Here is a 16,861-nt window from a genome sequence, read left to right as displayed (position 1 = left end):
GCGCACCGCCGCGCCCGCCGCTCCATGGCACAGGCGCGGTGGCGCCGTCGCTGCAGCCCGCGGGAGGAGGAGGAGGAGGAGGCGGAGGGCGAGGAAGGAGAAGAAGAAGATGCCGGGGAAGCTGAAGGTCAAGATCGTGGCGGGGCGCCATTTGCCGGTGATGGACCGCGCCAGCGACCTGACCGACGCCTTCGTGGAGGTCGGTGGCGGGCGGGGAGCGGCGCTCGGGGCCCGCGCGGCGGAGGCACCTGCCGGGCCCGGGCGGTGCTGCCGGCGGCACGGCCCGGGGAGAGCGCCCTGAGCTGCTTCTTGCCGGGTTTAGCCGAGACAGCAGCGGGAAATTCTTCTTGGAAAGGCCGGTCAGGCTGCCCAGGGAGGCGGGGGAGTCGCCGTGGCTGGAGGTGTTTAAGGCTCGGCTGGACGTGGTGTGGTTGTTACGGTGGTGGTCGGTCACGGCGTGGGCTCGGTGGTCGTTTCTAGCCTGACTGATTCTGTGATTAGGCAGACGGATTGTAAGGAGGGTGGAGAAGTAAGAAAATCATCTTTAAGCTAGTTGTACTGCTGAATATATGAATGGTTATACAGGCTTTACTTTTAAGGCCAGTATTCATCTTTCCTTTTAAAACATTTGAAATACTGAAGTATCTTCCAAGGCGGCTTTTAGTTAACAAATATTTAGTATTACTTGCGCGTTTAAATCACTTTATTACACCCAGAGTATCTACCTTGAACCTTCTTTGCAGTCACGTAGTTAACAGGCAATATGTTTTTCAGGAAGGGGTTGTAAAATAAATTGCAGTGCAAAATAATTGGAATTTTTTAAGGCCCAGGTTGGATGGGGCTCTGAGCAACGTGATCCCATGGGTGACATCCCTGCCCATGGCACAGGGGTTTGAATGAGATGGACTTGAAGGTCCCTTCCAATCCAAGCCTTTTTATGGTTTCTGGGGTATTTTTTAATGTGTTTTTTTTTTATTCTGTTTTTCCAATATGGATGGCTTAGAACATTTCAGAGGCATTCCACAGATTCAGGAATCATCCTCTCAGGAAAATCAGGGCTATTTGAAAATAATGTGCTGTGAAAAATGCGTGTCTTGCACCACAAATAGTGATTGGGGTGTACCACAAATGAGTGGTTGAGACTGGCACAGTACTAGATTTAAGGCAGAATGCCTTTCTAGACCTGTAAAATATGATAATATGAGTATAAATTTGAGGTATAGAAGGTCTGATTTCATTTGGTGCTTAAAAAATTGGTGGACATTAGACTCTAAGGGCATTGCTTAATGGGAGAGTGAGCTGGTAGTAAAGGGAAGATGTATTTCAGCTTTTCAGTGGAGCTGAAATAGTGCATCATTCTGGTTTATTACACGAAGCGTGGCGTTTCACTGTTTTGTCAGCTGTGTCACCAGTCAGGTTTTAATTTTTAAAAGCTTCTCTTGCAGGCTGCCTGCTAATCCAGTTTAAAATTACCACAACTCTGATGCTTGCTACTAGGAGACAAGGAAAACACGACTAGGAAATAACAGTTCACCGAGTTTCATTTGGCCTGGTTTTACCCTGTGTTAGGAGAAACAGCTTCTCTTCTTCTCTGGGTGACTTGTTCCCAGCCCTGCTGTTGACGTAGCAAAGTAGATTTTTGAAATTCATGCGGTAAAATGCTAGCACAGCAAAAAAGGGAAATAAAAAGTTTTTGTCGAGATCAGTTTGCTTATTAGATGGGGGCCTTGCTTTTAGGATTGTTGCTTAGGAACAGTGTGAAGTAACTTCCCTTTTCATGTATGGAGTAGGCAGTATAGCAGGTGAGATTTATTTCAAAATAAATTGAGCCTGAAGCTATTATTTTTTTTTTCTGTGAGATTGCTGAAAAACTTTACAGCGTGCTTTTCCTTAAATAAAAATGAAAAGCAGATGTTAAGGTTCTCGTTGTTTACTAACCTTAAATTTCCTCGTTAAATATTGCAATATAAACTTAGAAAGGAAAATGAGAAGAGACCTCAGAGCTCTTACTTGGCTCAGGTTATGCAAAACTTGGACTTCGCTAGCGTGAGCACAGTGATCCTTGTCCCAACTCAGAATACTTTGTTACCTTTTCTTCCATAAATGTGCTTTTAACTTCGCACAGTGTGGTGCTTTATTATCTCGACAAGCTTCAATGAACCATCTGGAGTGCTGGGGAAATTCAGTTCCAGCTGCCTGAGGCTCTAAGGGAACTGATTTACTCCCGAGATAAGGCGTTAAAATAGGTTGGGTGGAGTTCAGGACTCTTACATCCTGGCAGCTTCTGGAGTCAGAACTCAGTATTTAATTGGTAGCTCCTTTACAGCCAGTGCTATAGCTCCTTTACAGCCAGTGCTATAATGTCACTTTATTGTGCTTAAGCAAGTGCAAAATCTCTTCAGAGTTGGGATATGCACCTGTGCAAAATAATCACTGTGTTATTGAAATGTACCAAGTGGTCACTTAATACTGTCTTGAGCAAAAGTGTTAAAATAATTACTACACGGTTTTCAAATCCGGGCCTAAATTTAGTTTCCAAAATGCATTTGGGGTTCTAAAAGATGAAAGCTGTCAAAATCTACACACCTCTAACTCCTGCCTTTCTTTTCTATCAGCCTACTCATTATTTTCCTTAAGAATCTTGAATAAATTGAAAAATGTAGCCTTGAGCATTTGTAGGTACTTGGTATGAGGTGAAGTGCTCTTTTTTTTTTTTTTTTTTTTTTTGAGAGGTAGCATTCAGAGAACTGCAAGTGTTTGTGAATGGTTTGGAATGAAAGCTGCAGTGAAATAAAGGCTCTTACATGGTGCTGTGTGGCTTCCTGATGTAGGGAGCATCACAGAAATTCAGATTCACATTAGAAAAGCAAACAAAAAAACCCCGCAAACCCTAAATGGGCTTAGCCTAAAATAGATGCCTGTGGAGACCATATGGCTGCTGCTGAAGTGGGTTATTATGTGATTGAAGGTGCAATAAGCAATAAAAGTATGGAAAAGACTTAAATTTTAGTAGTCCTCTCTCCTCTCTATATATCTCTATATATCCAGTTTGTTTTTATATTTATTTCATCAATTGCCTGTGAAGCTGATTGAGAAATCCTAGAGAGAAGAGTTACAGGTCATAAACTATCAACATTTAGAATCTTTTTCCTTCTAGAAGGCAAGGAGAGTATGCAAAGTGACTTTGAAGAGCCAATATAAGTGATATCTTTGCTTCTCAAATGATTGAGGGGGAAAAGACAATTTTAGTAGTATGATAGGATGAGAGAGAAATTGATTGGAAATGTCATTGATAAATGGATACTGATAAGAAAATGATTTGTTGAAATATGTATTTGAAATTATTTGCACGTGTCAAACGAGTTTCAAAATTTTTTATTAAGATTTGTAACTGGTAATTGAATGTTTGTGTTTTTAGGTGAAATTTGGAAATACAACGTTTAAGACAGACGTATATCCCAAATCACTTAATCCTCAGTGGAATTCTGAGTGGTTCAAATTCGAAGTAAGTATTTTTTAAGAGTTTACCTGTAACTATATAGCCACTCTGGTTTAGCTGCCCTTAATTAAATAATTGCATTTCAAGCAGAAAATGAGTTTTGAGCACTGAAGTGTATTTGTGTTTAAAGGCACAAAGCCTTTTCAGCAAACCCAGCTGCACTCAGACCTTGTTTGCCAAGGGCGTCGCATTGGCTTTTTAGGAGTGTTTGTGAAGATAAAAGCTTGCCAGGTTGAATCCAACTGAAATGCTGTTCTGTTAGAAAAGAGAATACTGCAGGGAAGGTGGGGGAAATGTAGCAGGGGTTAGGCTCAGTTATCAGTAAAACTATTATAAATAAATACGTATATATGAAAGTACAGATATTGTTGGGGTTTTTTTTTAACTTTGAGCAAGAAAAGTTAATTGGTGTTAGAAATCTTACATTTGGTTGCAAAGATAATGTACTTGTCAAAGGAGAAAATGGAAAATTCCTGTGTGAAAATTACAAAATAAAGAGCTTGGACAACAGTTATTAGGCACTTTCTCTTCCCATTTCCTTATGTAATAATGAGGGCACTCAGCATTTTCCTGTAATTGCTTGTTGCTTTCCAGGATCTAATTTGTTGATGTCCTTTGACATGATGCCCTGAACAAGTGTTTACGCGTTTCTTTTTTGTTTACTACTAAAAAAAATGAGGATTATGTTTAGAATAAATTAATTCTTGAAACACTTAAATGTGTAGTTCTGGTTCATTTACCATGCTCTAAGGCAATATCACAATTCTGCAAACACTATGTGAGTCATCCCACTGCAGTTAGCAAACTTAATTCTTGGTTCGTGACACTGAACACAAAAAGCCGTGAAATGTCTGTCTTAGTCCTGAAACAAAATAGTTGTTATCTGTAGATGGATTATTGCATCTGCTTAGGAAATTGCATATGTGCAATTATGAATTTTTACTGCAGGCTGTGTGAATTACCTTCTTTTAAGACACTGACCAGTGATGAGAACACCATAATCTTAACTTCAGAGTATAAATAGTCTTCTGAGGTATTTCATCTCCTTTCTTCCTCCTTTCTTCCTCCTTTCTTCCTCCTTTCTTCCTCCTTTCTTCCTCCTTTCTTCCTCCTTTCTTCCTCCTTTCTTCCTCCTTTCTTCCTCCTTTCTTCCTCCTTTCTTCCTCCTTTCTTCCTCCTTTCTTCCTCCTTTCTTCCTCCTTTCTTCCTCCTTTCTTCCTCCTTTCTTCCTCCTTTCTTCCTCCTTTCTTCCTCCTTTCTTCCTCCTTTCTTCCTCCTTTCTTCCTCCTTTCTTCCTCCTTTCTTCCTCCTTTCTTCCTCCTTTCTTCCTCCTTTCTTCCTCCTTTCTTCCTCCTTTCTTCCTCCTTTCTTCCTCCTTTCTTCCTCCTTTCTTCCTCCTTTCTTCCTCCTTTCTTCCTCCTTTCTTCCTCCTTTCTTCCTCCTTTCTTCCTCCTTTCTTCCTCCTTTCTTCCTCCTTTCTTCCTCCTTTCTTCCTCCTTTCTTCCTCCTTTCTTCCTCCTTTCTTCCTCCTTTCTTCCTCCTTTCTTCCTCCTTTCTTCCTCCTTTCTTCCTCCTTTCTTCCTCCTTTCTTCCTCCTTTCTTCCTCCTTTCTTCCTCCTTTCTTCCTCCTTTCTTCCTCCTTTCTTCCTCCTTTCTTCCTCCTTTCTTCCTCCTTTCTTCCTCCTTTCTTCCTCCTTTCTTCCTCCTTTCTTCCTCCTTTCTTCCTCCTCTCTTCCTCCTCTCTTCCTCCTCTCTTCCTCCTCTCTTCCTCCTCTCTTCCTCCTCTCTTCCTCCTCTCTTCCTCCTCTCTTCCTCCTCGTGGAGATAGGTGGACAATCTAGGAAGCGTGACTTAAAATACTGTGGAATTTTAAAAGGAATAATCACTGGAATCTTGCTTTTCTGTTCTCATCCCAGTGATAGCTCTGTTACCAGGATCTCCCCAGTCTCTGAAGGATAAAATCAAAATGAGTTAATGTGTTGTTTAGCTTGAGGAAACTCAAATTACAGATTTATCTGTGTCAGGTCACTGTTCATGACTAACCTTGCCTCTCTCCTCTTCGTTTTCAGCAGTGTTTCCCTGCACATTTTTAAATATTCAGATTCCATGTTAATATTTGTTTTCCAGGTAGATGATGAGGAGCTCCAAGATGAGCCTCTCCAGATCACAGTTCTTGATCATGACACATACAGTGCCAATGATGCCATCGGCAAAGTGTACATAGATATTGATCCTCTGCTCTATAGTGAAGCAGCCACCGTTATTTCAGGATGGTTTCCAATTTATGATACCATTCATGGTAAGATTTGCTAATTGAAAACAGTCTTGTTTGAAATGTAATCTGCTTGTTATAATCCTGTAAGCTGTCTTCAGAAATTTGTAACAACTTTAGCTTTGGAGTTGGAAAACTACTTTCCTGGCTTTTTTTTTTTTTTTTTCCCCTCCTTATTTTCTGACATGAGAAAATTTCTGGCATAGGAGAAAAGGCTGGTGCTTGGCAGAACACCTTCCACAGGACTTGTGACAAGTGGGAAAAAGTCTGCACCAATTACTACAAGTTTCAGATTTAAAAAAAAGGCTCAGACATATTTGTCCAATTGCCACGTATTTGCTAAACAAATGTAATTTTGCTGGAGTTACATGAAATGTGCCTTCCTGGGACTTGGGATAAACTTCAGTTGAGATGAAGGGATAGGATGTGAGATGTCTTCAATAGGATGAAATTCCTTTTCCCTGCGCTAAGTGCTCTCAGTGCTAGGTGGATTTCATCAGAATGTCTTGAAGGTATGAGAAAATAAAGTTAATGATGTTTTTGCTTTTGATTTTAATGAAACAGCTTTTGTTTCAGCCTCAGTTTAGAGCAATTAATTTGCTGCTTGAATACAGAACGTCTCTGTGGCTGCCATTATCCCCCTTGTTCATTATTCAGGGTGAATTAAATGACCTAACAATGTTAAAAGCTAATTATAAATCATTGTTGGGAAATAATTAATGGTATTTACCGGATGCTCATCATAACTGATGCAAAGTACTTGTTGCATTTTTGCACATTAAAGTTATAGCAAAGAGAAATATTGAGAAATATTACATGGAGTTTTTTTAATTGCCTTTTTATCCTATGCACATTTTCCTATCACACATTTTCTTCTGGAGCTAAATCATGCAAACACTTGTTTCAGGATGTGTACAGCTGGTAGGTTAGAGAGAGTTAGATTTCTCTATATTTTTCTAGATATGATGGTATTTCACAGCTTTTTTCTATTCAAGTAAAATGGGAATTCCTAGATTTTCATGCTCACAGCACTGGATTCCAGTTATCTTGAGTCTTGGCAAACATTAATTGTTGCTTCCTTAAAAAATAATAAATAAAATGTTCATAAGTTTGTACTAATTTTTTCTTTCACCTCAACATGCTCGTTTCTGAAAATATATAACTCTGAAGCATTTCCTGTTATAATAACTGAAAGCTTCTTTCTGTTGGCATTTTGGAAGGGATGTGTGGCTGATTTTATTGCAGTAATATCTGAGTTAAACAACAAATCCAGTGCTGCTGTTTCAATGTCACATACTGATGTGATAAAGGCTTCTGAAGATACTAGAGATCAGACTCATCAAGAAGTTTAGTTCTCAATATGTCAGAACCTATAGTATGTGAATTGATTTTGTTACTGGGTGGGGAAAAAGAAGAAAAAGCTCAGAACAGGAAAATAGAGAAGCCAAAAAGGAATGGTTTAATCATAGCTGAAAATTAAGCTTTGTCTAAAAGGTCTACAATACCTTATTTTTTAATATATTTCTTGTCACAGTGAAAGTATTTTGCAAACACTTCCTGTGCCACTTTGTGGTTCTAGAAAGAACCATAAATCTTTCTCCTTGGGTTGAACTTCAGAGAGGAGCTTTACTGCAATTTTGAAATCGTTTCAGGGAGGAAATTGAGCAGAGAGCACCCTGCAGCACAGGCCACTGCAGCATCAAGAGCCTGATGGCTTCTCTCTCTCTTCCTAATCTCATCTTTCTTATAAAGTTCTGTTTGGTGCAAATAAGGCATTTCAGGAGTGTTGCTTTCATTGCTTCAGCCTCAAAGGCTTGGCAGAACTAGAAACTTGCTCTGAGCCTGTGTCTCTGCAGCAGACCTGAGAGGCAAGGATATGGCTTCCTGCTCCTCTGGCATTAATTACTAATAATAGGAAATAAATTATAGGTCTAGTTTTGTATTGAGACAGTTGTGCTGTTCTAACTTTTGGTATTTCATGGTTTTTTTTATTGACAGGTATACGTGGGGAGATCAACGTGGTGGTGAAAGTCGATCTCTTCAATGATTTAAACAGATTTAGGCAGTCATCCTGTGGAGTCAAATTTTTTTGCAGTAAGTAGAGGAAAAGAGTTTGTTTGAACAAAAAGCTCATTCCCATCTTTCCTTTTCCTTTCCTCTTCTGTTGGTCTCCCTTCTCTTACCAGCTCATTGCATAAACCTAGTGGAGATAACCTTGACACAAATTGCTTTTCTTTTTTAACACATTTTTACTGTTCATGTTTCTAAACAGTGTAAATAACTGATGGGATTTTTTTTAATGTCCACAAGTCGCATTTCAGCGCCTGTGCATGCACATGTGGTGTTATTTTGAGTCCATATCCTTTTAAAGAAGCACAAAGTGAAAAGGTTTCATAATGGTCCATGGTGTAACGGGTACAATGGACAGTTATCAGGGTTCCATGAGCAAAACTTCCTGGGTATGTCCACATTTTTGCAGAAAATTGCCTGGAAAACTTTCGGAAATCATCTTTATGTGCAGTTTTATGTTTTTCTTGCTATACTTGGCTCATAGGCTTACCTCTTACATATTTTATGTATGTATTTTTTAACAGCTACATCTATTCCTAAGTGTTACAGAGCAGTAATTATTCATGGGTTTGTGGAGGAGCTTGTAGTAAACGAGGACCCGGAGTACCAGTGGATAGACAGGATCCGTACTCCCAGGGCGTCCAACGAGGCTCGCCAAAGACTCATTTCACTCATGTCAGGTATGAAACACCTGGACTGGAATGGTTATTGCTGCTTCTAAAAATGCTCAGGGTTTAAATAAGTGCCTTGCTTAAGATGGCATTTGAGTTTTGTTGTTAATTATTTTGGTTTTTTTCAGTTCACGGTGTCTTCTCTTTCTGAGGATTATGTATTTCTAACTGATGGACAGTGTGACTGATTTTTATTTTTTTTCACTTCTTGGTGAGGCCAGGCTGCTGCCTAATTTTTTTTTAGCAAGGTCAGAGAAACCTATGAAACTTTCTTGAAGATGTCTTTAACCCATGTGAGGAGTATCACTAGAATTTTGACTCAAACAATGAAAGTAATGAACTTTACCCTCTTGGAACATTTTGAAGTATGTGTACAAATCCTCACTGTTTCAGAGACAGTGTGCATCAATACTTATGTTACTCATCCCATCTCTTTGAAGTCAGAAGAGACTTCAGAAGTCAGAAGGGACTTTGGTTCATTGTTTCTCAAGCATCTCCTGTGAGGAAAGAGTTGGAGAATTGGGATTATTCAGCCTAGAGAAGTAAAGGCTTTGGGGTGAACTTGGTGGCCTTCCAGTGCCTGAAAGGAGCTACAAGAAAGATGGAGAGGGACTATTTGCAAGGCCTGGAGTGGTAGGAAAAGGGGAATGGCTTAAAACTGACAGAGAGTAGGTTTGGCTTGGATATTGGGAAGAAATTCTTGCCTGTGAGGGTGGTGAGGCCCTGGCACAGAGAAGCTGTGGCTGCCCCATCCCTAGAGGAGTTCAAAACCTTGTTGGATGGGGCTCTGAGCAACCTGGGCTAGTGGAAGGTGTCTCTGAGATCTTCAGTAAATGGGTCAACAACCTGTTCTGCTGACTTGGTTGGCACTCCAAAAGCAGAGGTCAAAGACCACAAAAGAGAATAGAAATTTACTGTAACCGTGACCTCTTTATGTTTTGTTTCGTAGGTGAATTGCAAAGGAAGATTGGCTTGAAGGTGCTTGAAATGAGAGGAAATGCTGTTGTTGGTTATTTGCAGTGTTTTGATTTGGAGGGAGAGTCTGGACTCGTAGTGAGAGCCATAGGAACAGCCTGCACGCTGGATAAATTAAGTAACACATCAGCATTTTTACCTGCATGTAACTCCCCATCCAAAGAAATGAAGGAGTAAGTATGAATTAGTAGCTTGTAGGGAAACAAGTTTCACCTCTCTTCTTTCCATACTCATTCAGTTTTTCATAACCAGTGTGATTTGTTTTTTTCCCCAGAATTTGTTTTTCTTTTGTAGTTTTATTTGTCCAGTTTTATATTCCACAATTCTAAAATGTTTTAGGTTGGATGACTTGTTATTTCAGTAGAAGCTGGAGTGGTAATTCTTACTTAAGATGACTTTCTTTGTATTTATGTAGCAATAGTACTACAAATCCTTGGCTTGTGATCCACCAGTTCAACTATAATTAGTTCTGCTTTGATGCTGTGTTTGTGCAATGAACATTTTTGTGAGGACAAATAAACCTTTGGTTCAAGCTTAAATGTTTATGAGCATAGAAGAGAGGATAAATTTTGAATTCTGATGGTTCTGTCGGTGTTTAGACAATGACCCCAAAGAGGTCTTCTCTTTTATTGTGTGCTTTGCTTTTTACTGTTTCAAAACAAGTAGGACTATGGCAAAACAGGTAGACAGTGAACTTGCAGAGAAATCTTTTTACAATGAGAAATAGATTTTTGTGATTTTTGTCATGTGTACTGCAGCACCAAACAGTTTGATTGCAGTATTTTGATATGCATACAAATGAATAGGAATATACTTGCAGTCTCCTTCCAAGTGTTGCTACTTTTATTTATTTTTTTTTTTTTTTGCGTGGATAAATTAGTTATTTTCTGTTTGGTAGAACAATCCAGGAAGGAAAAAGTGCACCAAGAAGTGTATTACATATCCTGTATTTCTAGATGTATTAATTGAAGTAGCCGTTTTCATTAACTTGAACTGTTGTGTCACTGCAGTAGAGATGAGGCATTTTCATTGTGCAGGCATCAGTTGCTCTGCAAAATTTTGCAAAATATGAACTGACTTTTTAAAATTACTGGCTTCTATTTCATGGCATAGCTTGTTTGACTTGTCTTGATTTTAAAAAGTTGCCTTTAAAAGAGCTTCTGGATACAGGGCAGCATAGAACAACAGCATGATGTTTAACACCAAAAAGGGTAGACCTGGTAATTATCAACTTAAAAAGCACCCATAAATAAACCAGTGGCTTTCACTCTGCAGCAAAATGTGGAAATTCCACCTCCCAAATTATCCACGTTCAACTCGGTGATGGATGTTGTGTCAGTTAAACAAAAGGGAATGTTTCTCTAAGGCAGCAAAATCAACTAATTCGATTCTTCTCATTCTTGGCTTTACTAACTCGATGGCCTGTTGCCAAAAATCAATGATGCAGTCACAAGCAAGTGCTTAAGCTCTTCCTTTCCCTCCTTTTATTTCATCTGGACTCTTGCATGCTAGGAATTGAAATTCTTAGAGTCTGCTTAGAGTAAGAGATCTCCTCTAGCTAAACTTCCCTGAAACCATTGATAACATAACTCTGCAACCTGTTTTGTATGTATTGTTTTCTTTTCTTCCGCCTTGGCCGCAAACTCTCTCAGGTCTCCGCTGGTTCATCCGCCAAGCCATGGATGCCGCTCGACTCACAACAGCCCAATTCACACTGCTACTGGCTCACGACTTACTCAGAACTTCTCTGTGTCTGTTCCCACTCTCATCTACACTGGTACGAGACTGCTCGCACTCCAAAGCTGGGGAGAGGCAGCCCACAGGCACAGTGGTCCCCAAGGGCAGGCAGGCAGGCAGTGTAGGCAGGTACCACCCGTCTTGCTTCCCTCCTTTTCCTCGTGGACGCACCTTCTGTGGTCAGGGAAGAAGCACCCAGGGTGCAGCAGCTCAAAACAAAGGCACAATAGTTTCTTGGAGATGCCTCGGAGTCTCTTCCACAAAGCCACGCTCTTCGCTTTAACGTGATCTTGCTCCCTGTGAAATAAAGTGAAAAAAAAAAAAATCAGGTGATGTAAGTGGGAAACATGGATTTGAGCTCGTAATTACCTTCAAATGTAATTCAGATACAGTAGGTTCTGACATGGTTCTAGGAAGGGTCTGTGCCATTTGTGGAAGAGATGGTTTTAGAGAGCAGGTAAGTCAAGCTGTGCATAAGTAAACTGTTTGTCAATAGAGTTGTTCCCATAAGGATTCTCCTCTTTGCTCTGTTTTTAGCTGTGGCATGCTGCTGATGCTATAGGATAAGGAAACATCTTTTTTTTTTTTTTTTTTTTTACCTTAAAATGCGTATGTGTATATACATAAGTGTTTAAATATGTATAAACACAACTATAATTTGAAATCATTTTTTCTTTGTTAAACTAACTCAAAGCATTGTGTATTTGAGCGGATTTTTAAGCCATGAACTCCTCAATTTTTTTATTTTGCATATATCTATAATTTTTTGTCACATCTCATGCCTTTCATTTGGCTTAATTGTTTCATTGTAGATGATGAGCATCTCTCTGTAGGATGCTGAGAGGGTAAAACAGCATTTCTTTGCCTCTGGCCTCATTCCCAGCCTCGCACCTAAGGAATAGCTGCTGGCCCTGCCCCAATCCCATCCTGGTGTTTGGATCATGCTGCTGTCAGCCAGGTCCTTTGGCACAGGATTACTGAATATGTTTCCACCTTCTTCTGGCAGGATTCCTTTCAATGAAGATCCCAATCCCAATACATATTCATCAGGACCCTCCACCCCTCTGAAAAACCAAACCTATTCCTTTTCACCTTCCAAGTCCTACAGTCGACAGTCCTCTTCTTCTGACACAGATTTGAGTTTGACACCCAAAACTGGTAAGGCGCTTCCACCCACTTTTTGTTTAAGTTGTGTTTCTCTTTTTATATTTTCATTCAACCCCTTTTTTTGCTATTTGGCATTGAAGTTATCAAAATGATGTGAAAATCGGAGACCTCACACAGCACACCTCAAGCTCTAAAAGGTTTCTGCAGGGTCAAAATTTCAATCCTGCCTGTGTTTCCACTGTCCTGGATAACATGAAAATTGCTTTTGTACCACAACTCTATTCAAGTCAAAATAAAACATCTCAGAGCATTAAGGGAGTCCTAAGTAATTGCCTTTTTCTTATTTCCTCCATTTCATATCACAGATCATAGGAGTGTATTTCTCACCACAATATGTTAAGGATGGTGTTACTAAAACTGTGTAGCCTTCAAGCCTGCTGTGTTGTGCCCCAAGTTTACTGCATACATTTATCTAATTTTGAACTCCCTTTTGCAAATTCAAGACTAGAAATGTTACAGGCACTGTCTTTTTATTCTCTAGGTATATAGAAATAGCTTTACATACACAGTATACACTTTCAAAGTAACTTAAGTTACGTTAGAAGTAATCCAGCCATCTTCAAAAAGCATTTTTTTTTCTCCATTGCTTGATCATAACTTTTTCAACTTTTTTTTTTCCTCCCTCCTTATTTTTTAGTCTGTGGTTAGAATTGTGTCAGTAATAATGTCAGCACGACTCAAAGAATTATTGTATGTTTGTTTTTCATTATATGACCAATGCTGTGAATTTTGCTACTGTAGGGCAAGGTATTTTGTAGAATTGTTTATTGAAGTGTGGTTAGTTTTTAAATTATGTTTTAAATTATGGTATTTGAAGCTCAGAACAATCTTGGCTCCATCTAATTAGACAATTTTTAAACATACTAAAGTAGTTGATTCAGCTTTCTTTGGTAGCACCCCTGTCAAGATTTCTTTCTAGCAGACAAATTGAACCTTGCATTCAAATGGAGTTGTATTTAATATTTCATGCAGTTTATTCCCTAGATGTGTTAAAAATATTCCCAATTAGGAGGCTGTCTTTCTTAGTCCTGTCTTCTCTGTCCCATTTTTAAAACAAACAAGTAGAAAAAAAAAAAGCACACTTTCTTTTTTGTCCTTCTTAAAGGATGTTTGTCCTGTGGGTAACCTATGGTGGTCTCTCATTTAAAGGACATACAGATCTAACTGGATGCTTATTATTTAGGAACATCCCAAATTCATGTGTTTGGCTTACTGAATGTTTGAAATCTTGTTTCTTTTGATCCGATTTTCCATGGTAAAGATCATGTCATATAAAGGATTTAAATGTAACGTAGGTGGTCATCTTTAGAGATGTAAATGTGAATTTAGGCATGTGGCAACTCAATGTCAATGTGTTAAGGTTTTAAAGCAGCAGCCTTATATATTTCCTGGCAATATTAGGTAGGTGGATAAACCCTGCTATCTTTAGTCAGTTCCTTCAGAACTGAAACAGATTATGTATTTGGTGTCTCTTATTTGTAGGGATTTTTCAAGTATGTAAAGATGTTTTTTAGCTGTCTTTCTAGTATTAAAGCAAACTATGGGCATAGTTTGGCTTATTAGCACTGTCTTTTTGGCAGCTTTTAACTCTGCTGCTGAAACTTGTCCAAATAGGATTTGCTAGTTACATTTAAAAATTCTGTATCTTGTTATGACAAACTCCATTTTGAATCTTAATAGATTAACAGGACAATATCTCATGAGTCATTCGTTTTACCCAAAATTTGATGATATGCAGAAGACACTTCTGTAAGATACTAAATTCAGTATGATGCTCTTAACGATTACTGTGTATGTTTAGACCTCTATTTTCATTTCCTAAGGCTGTTACCAAGTTAAAATATCTGTGTGTAAGTTGCTGGTCGTAGTAGTTAAACAAAGAAAGAAATGCAGATTTCTCATGTGACACATTAAACATTATCAAATTTGAGATGCCCATTACTCAGATTGGCTGATGTGGAAAAAGTAGTTTTTTTCTGCTGTTTCTGCAGTATATTATATTCTTCTTTATTTCTCAGTCAGGTAGTTAGTGTGCTGACATGTCTGAGATGGAGATTAAGCTGGAGGAACAGTGCAGATACCACAATTTCCCAGTATGAGAAACAAAACACTGGAGGTTGAAACTTGGATCTGCTTAAGCATCTAATTTTCAATAGCTCCAAATCTAGAGAGCATTGCCTTGATGTCTTCTGTGAAATGCAATTGTGCTTGTGTTATCCATTCTGGTCTATAAATACATTTGCTGAGTTTGGGTTTGAAGTTAGAATTCTGGGAGCAGGGATGTGTTTTATGCCACTACAAATGAACAGAATCAGGCTGACAAAAAGCTTGATGTCTTTTAATCAGATAATACATTGTGATGTGCCATAGCATATGTTTGGAGGAAATGGAGAAGGTGGGAACTCCTTTTCTTGGTGGGAATTTAAAATTCTACAAGATTTATTACTCTAGAAAATCATAAAACAAATCCATGACTTCTTTGGAAAATAACCTTTGCTACCGAGATAATGAAAGTAATCAGATTAAGTGTGTGCAAAGACTCTGTTGTTTGGGTTTTACTCCATACTATTTGCTATCAAATTTTGTTTGGCATTTAAAATGTTAAATTACCATTAATTTCAAAATAAAGTTAATCAAGTCATAATTTTTAAGAACATGCTTCTCATGCACGTTGTGGAGCTGTATTGTCATTCCATTTCTTTGTATGTCGAGAAATAATTTGCAGTAAGTGTTGATTCATTTAGAGAAAAGAACAAATGCTTCATTTTGATTTCTTTTGTCTGTTTCTTTACTCATCTTCTGAATCTACATCTTTGTCTCTATTACTTTCCTCCACAGCACCTTCCCCACAGGGACCTAGGATTTTCCTGTTTCCCAGCTCCCCTACACTCTCTTGTGATTCCCCACATCTTAAAAAGTCCTGTCTCCTCCTCTCGGGGTCTAGCATTAAACCTCTACACTCTAGCCATGTCAGCCCAGTTGTTCTGAGGAAAAGTGTTTCTTTCACTGAAGAGCTACTTCTGGCTGCTTCTGGTAGGATCTATCTATTATGGCCTTTTAAACAAACTTTTAAGGGAATGTTGTTATTTTATTAACACACAGATGCTTCTATAACCCTGGGTTTGCTCAGTTAGCCTCTGAAAACTGCTGGCTACATGACTATTCATTCCATCTCTCACCTTCTCTGCCCCAGAAGCTTGAAACACCTTCAGAACTTCTTAGAGAATTTTAAACGATGTCATTTATGCTACAGAATTTCTTCTTTACCCTTGAAAAATATCCTTTGGTAATTGGAGTGAAATAATTGACTTTATTTGTAATCCCGCACATTCTCTTCACTTTGTTGTTCCTGCATTTTGCATGGAGCAAATGCCCATTGCACTTGCTCGTGAATTCATTCATGATTTGCTGAAATAATGGTTATCAGATGCTACCAACTCTGCTTTTTAATTTAAACTTTTAAACAAAGCCCATGCTTTTTATTTTTACTGCCCACTTTTTCATCTCACTGACATGGATTATTTTCGTAGATTTCAATTAAATTGTTGATATTACTGCGCGCTTTTTTTTTTTGGTAGAAACTCTTTTGATTAGTTTGTATTTTTTGAGTTTGTTTCATGTGTAGTATTTATGCTATGTTTGTCTGTATTTAATATTGTATAGTCCCTGACAGTGATGTTTAGAATCAATGCTAAATAGTAAAAGCAATTTAATCTTGTTTAATGGGACTATACAGATACTAATATTTTTGTTTCCTTATCCAAGAACAGCTAAAAATACTCGTTGAAAATTGTAGTGGTTTTATATCGAATTACATGGTAATGATAGCTTAGTAACTCTTAAAAATGAATGAATGAATTTAGCAATGAATTTACATACATTATTAAGTCTGGTATTATTTCTGGATCTCCCAGTCTTTGGTTAAAACAAATAAGTACACTTTGATGTGTATTTACAGTCTTGTTCATCTTTATCAGATACTTGATCAGAAGAAAAAGGAATGTAGCTAGGAATTACTGTGTTGAATTAGTTACAAATTCTGGAAAAGAAAATCTTGGCTTCATTTCTAACTGTTTGCACTGTGGTGTTTATTTCATCCTGCTCCTGACAGCTTTTTGTTCTTTATGCTCTGCTTTCCTCTACTACTTGTGGGCTTACTTTTGCTTTGTCATGTTAGCCCTGATGGCTTTAGATACAAGGAACAGCAATGCTAATGTGCATTTAGGCATGAAAAATTACCAAGAAAATCTGATTCACTAGCATTGTGTTTGCTTTAGGAAAAACACAGTCTTGGTGTGTGTTTAGTGATTTTTAACCACAGAGCCCATGATTTACTGTCAGACACATAACCTGCATCTCCACACACTATGTTCTGGGGACACGTCCTTGACAGCAAATAATTCAACAGCAAAGATGTTTGTGAATCTGATAAACCTTCTCTGCACAAAATCTCCTGTGGTTAGGGGGTAA

At 38.5% G+C, this 16,861-nt stretch overlaps 1 protein-coding gene across 23 annotated transcripts in view; it reads left to right on the top strand.

Annotated features, from left to right (window-relative positions):
• The first annotated feature begins 8 nt into the window (after positions 1-8).
• The window catches only part of C2CD5 (C2 calcium dependent domain containing 5), a 56,280-nt gene continuing 39,427 nt past the window's right edge, over positions 9-16,861 (top strand). For 7 of the 23 annotated variants that reach the window (XM_066184366.1, XM_066184362.1, XM_066184369.1 and 4 more), the window contains exons 1-8: positions 33-199; positions 3,419-3,505; positions 5,627-5,798; positions 7,770-7,865; positions 8,366-8,521; positions 9,462-9,660; positions 12,231-12,382; positions 15,230-15,424. In XM_066184366.1, coding sequence (XP_066040463.1) covers positions 110-199; positions 3,419-3,505; positions 5,627-5,798; positions 7,770-7,865; positions 8,366-8,521; positions 9,462-9,660; positions 12,231-12,382; positions 15,230-15,424 — 1,147 coding nt within the window. In that variant the 5' untranslated portion in view covers positions 33-109. Of the gene's footprint in view, positions 200-3,418; positions 3,506-5,626; positions 5,799-7,769; positions 7,866-8,365; positions 8,522-9,461; positions 9,661-11,139; positions 11,265-12,230; positions 12,383-15,229; positions 15,425-16,861 lie in introns of those variants that run through there. The other 16 variants (XM_066184380.1, XM_066184376.1, XM_066184374.1 and 13 more) reach the window with 4 other exon arrangements.

Source organism: Chamaea fasciata, unplaced genomic scaffold, assembly GCF_029207755.1.
Source record: "Chamaea fasciata isolate MVZ Bird 193981 ecotype frontalis unplaced genomic scaffold, bChaFas1.0.hap1 SCAF_5, whole genome shotgun sequence".
NCBI lineage: Eukaryota > Metazoa > Chordata > Aves > Passeriformes > Sylviidae > Chamaea > Chamaea fasciata.
This window is presented reverse-complemented; position numbering and strand designations above follow the sequence as displayed.